Here is a 10,499-nt window from a genome sequence, read left to right as displayed (position 1 = left end):
GTTTTTTAGGTCAAATTGGTTGACTTTGGATCAGTATTTTATAGGTATGGGAATGGGCCCCGACCCGTCGGGGAACCTAGTCCACCCGCCCCGGTTGGGGATCCCTGCTAAATCGGGGATGGGGACGGGGACGGGTATGATACTCCCCACCCCGCCCCGTACCTGTTATATATTAATTAATAAATTATATATATATATATATATATATATATACATATTATGTATTTCAACTAAAACGGTAATTCATAATTTCCTATTACCTAACTAGGTTTATAATCTAAAATTGTTATTTTTTGGATGTTAATATGAAACTTTTTGGATGTCAAGTTAAAATACAATTACTCGATAAATTTTGTATATTACTCGATATGGTTTTATATTACTCAATATCTTTTGGTACATGTGAATTTAAGTTTTTTTTATTAAATTTTTTTTTTGGTTTTAGATTATTAGTTCTTTTATGATGTTGTGGTTTTTTTGTATTAAATTAAATTCATTCTGGTTTTAGGTTTATTGAAAAAAAAAATTAGATTTAAATATGTATGGTCTCTCAAATATTTAATTTAAAATAATTTACATAAACGAAAAAAATCTCCGTTTCCCTGTTGGGGATGGGGATGCGATTATATTCCCTGGCGGGTATGGGGACAACATATAGACGTTCAGTTAATACTTTGATTGAATAAAGTTCCATAATTTGGGGTTAAAAGTCGAGTCTTCCTGTATAATACTTTAACAAAAGTTGTTTTTACACAACTTGATTTGATAATTTCACAACAAGTTCAATTATAATTTGTATTCGGTACCATAACTATGTAATAAAAAATCTTTCTGCAATTTGTATTTGTAATTTGTTTCAATAAAATCTAAAAAACATTCCAATTTTCAACATGTTCCTTTGGATAATAACATTGTGATCTAACCTATCAACTAGTTTTTACCAAATATGACCCACAGTTTATCACTAGTATAACAAACATAGCCTCAAAGTCAAACGTGATTTGGGCAAAAAAAATTTGAATAAAATAACTTAATTAATGATAAATCATATTAATTTGTTTTGTGCTACCGTATTATTTCTCTGTCGAAAGATAGAAAACTTTAGGTTTGTGAAAGGTGCAACCATATTAATTTGTTTTGTGTCACCGCATGTATTTCGAAACTACAATGAGAACAAATTATCTTTAGTAGAGTTGGTTTGCAAGACTTTTATTCCAACTCAAACCCGAGTTTGTATCCTGTTAGTATCATTTCTTTAGTCAAATAATGTCACCGTTTGAAAAAAATTTCCATATATATATATATATATATCTGTGACCTATAGTCAAATGGTGTTAAAATTTGAATTTTTTTCATATATTTGTTTCTTATAGTCTAATAATGCCACCGTTTGAAGAAAAAAAATCTAGGTCCATCCCTGACCAGATACCTAGTTTGATGAGGAATCAAAGCAATGCATCGATTTATATATATTAATGGTTGTAGGGATTTTAAGTTCTGGTGGGTATTTCTTTAATGAAATTTGAGGTAGTATTTCTACCATGATCTCATTTAGAATGCTTTTTGAAAGTTTCAAAAAGGTTTTAATGTTGTGGCATAAGTGTGTTATCGTCTAAATGATATGCTAATAAAAAACTGTTGATATTTAGATAATGATAGCAATTTTTAGTAAAACAATTATAAATATTATAAGCATTAAAGTATGTTTTAAACCAATTTCAAGTTGTTCCATATTTTTTGTAGCTAATTTTTTTATTTAAGTTTATATTAACTATTTTTAGGATGATTTGGGTTCAATAAATCTTAGAATAAGGGTCGTTTACTAATACCCGGTAAGTATTTACCAAGTAATTCTTCTCATTGGATGAACATGGCAAGGGCCAAGAATCTTACTTGATAAGAACGATGATAAGAATGGAGAATCTTACCTTGTAAGTGAGGGTGACGCCTCTTATTCGGGTAAGCGTTTACCAGGTAAATTGTTACATGGGATGCGTTTTGATGTACTAGAATCTTACATAATAAAATAATTTATAGTGTTGACTCCTAACATTAAACACTTACCGTATAAGCATTTAGGTAAATAGCCCTTAAGTCGACATTGTTTTAATGGAAGTTTCATGGAGATAACTACGAAACTTCCAAAGTTTTACCAATTACTTAGACCAAATAAAGTCGCATAATTTTGGAGGTGGGTGGGGCTAAAAGTGTAATCTTCCCATATTACTTTTAATAAAAGTTAATTTTGTAATTAGCTTATCTGTTAATTTCATAAGAAATTTCATATAAACGATAAAACCGACGGATTATAATGAATCAAAATATATTCATGTTTTAGGTCCTGTTTACCAAACGAACGCCTACCAATTCACTTTACTTTATCGGATGAATATGGCAATGACTAAATATCTTACTCGGTAAGAGTGAAGGCAAGAATCCAGAGTCTTACCCGGTAAGTGAGGACGATAGTTAGCGCTTACTGGGATAAATTGTTGCATACGATGAGTTTTAGTGGATAAAATCTTACTCGATAAGTAAGCGATAATGTTGAATTTTACCGGTAAGTGTTTAGGTAAACGGTCCCTTAGAGCGTCTACTATGTTAAGGTTTTTCATAGCTTTTTCCTTGCATATTTTTGTCACCTAACAATTTAAAAACCTCAACATATCTCCACCATGTCCAAAACCTGACTCATGTTTTTTCATAGCATTGTCAAACTTTTTAGGTTCAACCATTTTAACTTTATATTTATATCGTTTATATTCTTAATTATAAAAATCAATATATTAAAAATATATACAACAAAAATATATCAAAACTTTTTTAGTATATTTTAGACGAGGGTAAAGGCTCTAACTTCAATTGTTTTCGGGTGTAAATGGTGCTAAAGCTTGACAGGGTTTACTACCCTAACAAATAATGTTCGGAATTGATTGTGAACGAATGTGGTGAGGGTGGTTTAAAGAGATGTGTGTGCTCTGGTGCCGAAAACCGTTTCGATTGACGTTTTTTGTTTCAATTATGATTGATTCAATGGTGGAGATCTCTTCTTACCTTTCTCACTGGTACCCAACTCATATTAATAAAAAAACTTAAATAAATTAGCGTCAAATGGACGTAATTTTTTTAAATGTTTATACAGATCTTAATTTTTTTTTGCGAATATTGTTTTCTAATTTATTTGGAAATATTGTAATATATTAAATATAGTTTTTTGATATTACAACTATAAAGGTTGTAAAGACAACTCCTTTATTTTTAACCAACTTTTAAATGGATCCATTAATTATAAATTGAAAAAGGATAAGTTCCAAAGTTGAGGGACTGAAAGTTAAACTTTTTCCATTTAAGGTTGACTTGGGGTCTATACGCGGCTATTTCTTTATAATTTGATGAGCTTCCATTTCACTGTCATCACCACTTCATTCGCAGACTTCCAATCCAACACAGAAACTGTAAGTTATCAATTACTTGTTTCTTCTTTCTTTTCAAATTCTTGTATATTTCATTTCGATTTGTTATCATAAGGTTGTCAATCGGTTGAATCTTGATCCAAATATAATCTTACTTTTAGTAGATTTACCAATTTTAGATGCAAATTTATGCTGATAATGGATGGAATGAACATTTAAACCTCACGSTTATACTTTTTCAGTTGATGGAAACAATCGATCTATGAAATCCCCAGTTTTTCAAGGACATTTTACAAGTTCAATTTTGGGGTTTATTTTGAACTTGCTTCTATTCGATTGAGGTTTAATTTTGGGAGAGTTTAAATCTTGTATCAACTTTTGAGCTCAAATATCTGACCCTGTAACATGTAACAGGTTCTTACTTCTATTCGATTTTCATTACTTACCGATGTGAATAGAACTTGRCCAATGAAAATCTTTGATGCTCTTTTCACTTTTTTTCTTTTCGGGTTGATTTTTTTGGGTCTGAATGTTTCGTAATGTTTTTAAGCTATTCTTTTTGCTAATTTTTACATGTAAACCCATCTGTGATTATAGATAATGGCTAGTACGAGTGCATCCTCTCAACATCGATGGACATATGATGTTTTTGTAAGTTTTAGAGGTGAGGATATCCGTAAAAGCTTCATGGATCATCTATTCAAAGATTTCAAACAAAAGGGAATTAATGCTTTCAGAGATGATGACGAAAAGCTGAGAGGAGAAGAGCTGCCTCCTGAACTGTACAAAGCCATTGAAGAATCATGGTTTTTGATAGTTGTCTTCTCCAAAAAATTTGCATCTTCGTCATGGTGTTTGAGGGAACTCACAAAAATCCTCGAGTGCAAGCGAGCAGGGGAGCCCAAACATGAGGTCCGAATTCTATTTTATGATGTAAAGCCTGATGTAGTGAGGAAACAAACTGGGAGCTATGCGGAAGCCTTCATCAAACATGAAAGTTCAAATACAACCGAACAGGTTGCCATATGGAAGGAAGCTTTACGCGAGGCTACCGACATTATTGGTTGTGATCTCCAAGACTTTGCCAATGGGTAATTTTCTTTTTAGTACAATGATTTATTTTCCAATTCAAATTAACCGACACCATATATATACAACATATTTCATTATTTTTGCGGTTTTTTGGCCAACAGGTATGAGTCCAAGCTCATTGATTATATCTCCAAAGAAATCCTTGATAGGACATGTAAAATTAAATCCTTGGATGTTGGTGACAAGCTCGTAGGGGTGGATGACCAGATCGAGGAAATGGACTTGTCACGCTTCACTGGACCGGGTAAGGTGCACATGCTTGGAATATGTGGTATTAGCGGTGTAGGGAAGACAACTCTTGCCAAAGCTATTTATGACAAGATGTGTATGGACTTTACGGGATGCTGTTTTTTTGAAAATGTCCAACGAGTAGCAAAACATAAAAGCATAACAGAAGTCCAAATGCAAATTATTAATAGCATCTTGAAAACAAGAGTTGAAACGTTAACGAATGTGAGTGATGGAATCAAGTTAATAAAGGAGAGGATGGCATCTAAGCCGATCTTGCTTGTTCTGGATGATGTGGATGATCGGGAGCAGTTAAAAGCATTAGCCGGTTCCCATGATTGGTTTTGCCCCGGAAGTTTTATTATTTTCACCGGTAAAGACAAACAGTTGCTAAGGTCTCATGAAGTAGATAACATTCATGACATGTCATTTTTACCAATTCATAAAGCCAGGGAGCTTTTTCATTTGTATGCTTTTCGCCATAAGCATCCTACAGGGGATTTCATGGTGCTCTCTGATCACGTTCTGAAGTGTTTGCAAGGGCACCCATTGGCTCTTATAGTTTTGGGTAGTCATTTGTATGGCAAGTCTATGGATGTGTGGCAAAGCGAAGTGGGTATACTCCAAAAATATCCTGATGCAGAGATACAACAAAAGCTTAGACCAAGTTTTGATGCGCTAGACTTCGATAAGAAAAACATATTTCTTGATATCGCCTGCTCGTTCATTGGGGAAGATAAAGATTTTACGGYGAGTGTACTAGGAAGCAGTGCACATGCTAATATCGAGGTTCTACTAGATAAGTCACTTATTACGATATCTCAAGATAATAATTCACTTCAAATGCATGACTTGATTCAAAGCATGGCAAGGAGAATTATACATGAGGAATTTGTGGTAAAGGAAGTGTGGAGCAGACTGTGGAATTTATCAGAGTTTCGTAATGTMTTGAGCAAAAATAAGGTAAGAATTGGCATATGATTCTTTTTTCAACTTAATACATAGTTTAAGTAATAAGTTATACGTTTCCATAATATTCAGAATATGATAATCTGATTACTTGTATCTAGGCAATAGAAGGAGTGGAAGTTCTTGACCTTTCTYYAAAGGAATCTAGTCGAAACGTTCACATACACGGTGAAGCGTTTGAAGATATGAAAAATCTGCGGATCCTAAAAATTTCTTATGGGGAACTCGAAAACTTTTGGGAGGACTCTAAGGTGAAATACTCTGGAAGGTTGAAAGCTTTATCGAATAAGCTAACGTTGCTTTATTGGAGTGGATGCCCTTTCGAGTTCCCTTTGGATTTTTATCCAGAAAACATTGTGGTCATTGACTTGTCTTATAGSTACTTAAAAACTCTTTGGACGAGGCCTAAGGTAATTATTCGTTCTTGAATTTCTTCTTTCTTTAACACCCCATGATTTGAGTACCGACATTTTTGTATCGGATGTTAGTGTTTTGCAAGGTTGAAAGTGATGAACCTAAGGGGTTGTCGTAACCTAACAAGTACCCCTGATTTCACAAGTATTACAAATCTCGAAGAGTTAATTCTTGAAGGTTGTATTAACTTGGTCAAAGTCCACCCAGCTTTTGGAATGCTCAAGAAGCTTGTTGTTCTAAATATGAGATATTGCAAACGTTTTAAGAGATTCCCCTGCAAAGTCGAAATGGATTCTCTTGAAGTTTTGAATCTCTCGGGTTGCTCAAAACTGGATAAACTTCCTGAATTATTTGGCACAATCCAGACTTTGAAAGAGTTTTATATTGATGGTACCGCCATAACGGAACTTCCTTCTTTTGTATTCTCTCAAAACAACCTTCAARTATTGGGATTTGGTCGACATGGGAAGAGGATCCGGTCTAGATGGTGGGGTTCAATTTTTCAACCTTCATGGTTTCCAAGTAAGATGCAACATCCCCAAAGTCTGGTAATGCCTTCATTGGCNTTTTGCAAGGTTGAAAGTGATGAAGCTAAGGGGTTGTCATAACCTTACAAGTACCCCTGATTTCACAAGTATTACAAATCTTGAAGAGTTAATTCTTGAAGGTTGTATTAACTTGGTGAAAGTCCACCCATCTTTTGGAATGCTTAAGAAGCTTGTTGTTCTAAATATGAGATATTGCAAGCGTTTTAGGAGATTCCCCTGCAAAGTCGAAATGGATTCTCTTGAAGTTGTGAATCTCTCGGGTTGCTCAAAACTGGACAAACTTCCCGAATCCTTCAGCACAATCCAGACGTTGAGGGAGTTCTCTATTGATGGAACCGCCATAACTGAGCTTCCTTGTTTTGTATTCTCTCAATGCAACCTTCAAGTACTGGAAATTGGTCAACGTGAAGAGAAGCGGTCTAGCTGGTGGGCTTCAATTTCTCAACTTTCATGGTTTCCAAGTAAGATGCAACATCCCCAAAGTCTGGTAATGCCTTCATTGGCRSATTTATGTTTCTTACGAGAATTAAATCTTAGCGACTGCAATATATTGGAAGTGTCTGATAGCATTGGAGGCTTATCATTTCTAGAATCTCTAAACTTGAAAGGGAACAACTTTACTAGCTTACCTGGATGTCTGAGTCAACTTTATCGTCTTAGAGATTTATACTTTTCTAATTGCAAGAAGCTGGAAATGCTTCCAGAACTTCCCCCTAACCTTGAGTTTCTTTTCGCATTTTTTTGCCCCTCCTTGCATTCACCTAACAATTTTAATATTCAATCATCCTCATCCATGAGTTTTGTCGGTTGTCCAAAATTGTTTAAAAATATTGAAAGCCAGTTTTGTATGTGTCAGCCTCCACTTGATCTTAACTTATCTATAACCTCCTATAGTTGTAGAAACGAAATTTCTTCTTTGCTTCAATTTACGTCGTTCCCGACTAACACACGTGGAATCTTCGGTGGACAAGACAATTACCTTTTGGATATAAAATATCATGGAAATAGAATTCCACAATGGCTTACAGATACAAGTATGGGAAATCACTTACAGGTCGATTTGCCTTCAAATTTCTGCTACAAGAAGTTGAGGGGATATGGATTTTGTGTTGTTTTGACGTCGAAAATGTCTTGTTTTGGTCACTACAATTACAACAATTTACCATGCTATCATGTGGACAACTTTGATGGGACTTCTTTGGTTGACGACCATCGATTTATATATGGTTCCACTAAAATCCCTAAGTTAGATATCATATGGTTTTGTTTTAGTTCTTGGATTGATATTGGATGGTCGGAGGCAAAGAATTTTGTTACTTTTTCGATTGAACACGGTGATGATBTTGAGGTAAAAGAATGTGGTTTTAGACTTGTTTTTGATGAAGATATAGAAGAAGGGACGAATTTCAGTCTCATTCAAGAGCTCCCAACTCCAACAAAAGAAGGAGGTGCCATCCGCATGTTCTCGAATAATCGAAGTTTCAATTGGTCGTGGTAGGTAGTCTGATTAACAAAGATGTATTGTGGCGATGCATATGTCAAAGCTTGGATGTCATTGATTGTAATATAATTTTGTCATTTTTCCCTCACAATTGTAATTTATATTTAGTATCATAACTATATGTAATGAAAATTGTCTCTGATTTGTATTCTTAATTTGTTTTAATTAACTTTTAAATTTTTTCCAAATATCTTTCAGTTAATTTTCAACATGTTTGTTTAAATCATGTAACATTACGATCTAACCTATCAACTAGTTTTTACCAAATATGACTCATTCATCAGCTACTTTAGTATGCAACAGTTTGTTTTTCGGCTAGTTTATCTGTAACGCCCCCATTCCAAAGGAAAGGGGAGTTACTTCAAACATAATGTAACATGTATATAATACCTCCAAAATAAAGTCTCCAATAGAATTAATACTCCAACAAACCAAATAATTCAACTAAAACCAAACATAGTCTTCAAAAAAAAAACGCTAGTCTAATTACAGATGAAAGAAATCAAATACTAGCAGAAACATCAATAAACCTCTTATAACATCTTGCAATCGAACCTCGTATACTCTCCTTCCCGAAATCTTAGCAACCTCCTTTAATTACATGCTGTGAGAAAGAAAAGGAAACACGGCTAAGCCAAATGCGCGGTGCACGGATAAACAATTATAGTACAAAAAGGTATTACTAGCATGCAAAAATTGGGTTCAAGATGTAAGGCAATACCGCCAATACGGGTACAAAATCTTAAAGAAACCGTTAAATATCGTAATCAGACGAGTAAAAAATGAAGGGACAAATCAAGCTCGAAAAAAGCATACACTTGTATATCAACTGATAGAACAAGTGCCAGATATATGGCCACACAGGCCTGTACATTGGACTTCAGATCCACATGTAATTACGAGTGACTGGAAATACGTGGGAAGGGACAATTTGAATGAACATGAGTTAAACGAAAGCTTACGGGTTCATAAACATATTTAAACGAATTATATGAACAAAAAGGTTTAGGAATTCGTACCTTAAACGAGACGACTTGAAATAATTACTCCTTTCAATTGGTTTCCCTTTTCCTCACCCTTGAGGACTGCTCTGAATTGAAAAAAATGGATGGACATTCATATTAGATTTACATGATTATTAGTCGGATGAAAGGTAATCATCAAAGCTTCTTTATATGAACAATATAATTTAACATCTTGTTTTTTAGGTCAAAATTGTTGACATTGGATCAGTATTTTAGTATTTTCATTACTCAATCCAACCTTTTTACATGTCATAAAGTGGATGAAATTTATGATATGCCACTTTTACCGGATTATAAAGCTGTGGAGCTTTTGAGTCTGTATGCTTTTGGCAAAAAACCATCTTAGAAAGGATTTCGTATCAGATATCAAATGACCGAATATGACCTCAATCACTCTCTCAAACCCTTATCATGTCATCTGAAAATCGCATACCGATTGTTCCATAAATGGTGCATTGTATTATGTAAACGGAGGTGCGAAAGCTTGACAGGGTTTTACTGCCGTAAACAAATATTGTTCAGAATTGATTATGAACGAGATGTGTGTGCACTGGTTACCAGAAACCGTTTCCTTTACGGTGCAAGGTTCCATGACACGTCAGATATATGTGCGAGGAGAGTAAGAAGATGATGGATCAAAACAATGTTGCTTCGAATGTTATTTTGGAGATGAATAAATGCATGAGGTACCCTAATTGCAGCCGATGTGTCGAGCTTTTCGAAGGTTGCACCATTGTTCGTTGCAGGTTCTCTCCTCCCATTTTTATGTTACTTTTTTAGTAATAAGTAATTTTCTACCCGTGTGATACAACAGGATGTAATCAAGTACATTATAGAAATAAAAGGAACTGATACAAAAGTTAGATTCACTTTTGGTCAAACTTCATTGAACACAAGCAAGGAATTGATTACATCGTCCCAAATTATTAAACAATGATAACGAAAACACATTATCTAACTTATACAAACTGAAATAAAATCAGAAATCCTAATCAATATAACCAGTGCTAAATACCAACGTATTGATTTGTTGTAAACTCGTAACGTTTTCAAGGCATGACTTACGGCAACAAATCTGTTAATCACAAACACAATTCCATGTACACATATGTTTTCTATTATTACTCAATGAATTAATGATATTAAATAATTTGAATTATATTATAACAAAGAATCAGAAGGTAAGACGCTAAAAAGACAAAAAAACACCTGACAAAAATTGCACATCAAATAACGTCTTCCCATGGGCTAGTATTAGGCCATAGCATGCTGTCGTGGCTGTCATGGCAAGCCTTTTAGAACACTGATA

General features: G+C 34.2%; 2 protein-coding genes across 2 annotated transcripts; both read left to right on the top strand.

Annotated features, from left to right (window-relative positions):
• Nucleotides 1-3,419: 3,419 nt before the first annotated feature.
• LOC112507047 (TMV resistance protein N-like) lies at nt 3,420-7,087 on the top strand. The gene is made up of 7 exons (XM_025111449.1): nt 3,420-3,455; nt 4,011-4,504; nt 4,607-5,696; nt 5,804-6,112; nt 6,191-6,698; nt 6,784-6,973; nt 7,075-7,087. The coding sequence occupies exons 2-7, from the start codon at nt 4,014-4,016 to the stop codon at nt 7,085-7,087; spliced, it is 2,601 nt and encodes an 866-aa protein (XP_024967217.1). The 5' UTR covers nt 3,420-3,455; nt 4,011-4,013.
• Nucleotides 7,088-7,123: 36 nt separating this feature from the next.
• On the top strand, nt 7,124-8,306 carry LOC112524283 (disease resistance-like protein DSC1). Its single transcript, XM_025134051.1, has one exon. It carries the CDS (start codon nt 7,131-7,133, stop codon nt 8,160-8,162), a length of 1,032 nt encoding a protein of 343 aa, XP_024989819.1. The 5' UTR covers nt 7,124-7,130; the 3' UTR covers nt 8,163-8,306.
• The last annotated feature ends 2,193 nt before the right edge of the window (nt 8,307-10,499 follow it).

Source organism: Cynara cardunculus (genome assembly GCF_001531365.2).
Source record: "Cynara cardunculus var. scolymus isolate 2C chromosome LG 1, CcrdV1, whole genome shotgun sequence".
Classification (NCBI taxonomy): domain Eukaryota; kingdom Viridiplantae; phylum Streptophyta; class Magnoliopsida; order Asterales; family Asteraceae; genus Cynara; species Cynara cardunculus.
The sequence above is the reverse complement of the archived record's forward strand: the minus strand, read 5'-3'. Positions and strand labels throughout refer to the sequence as shown.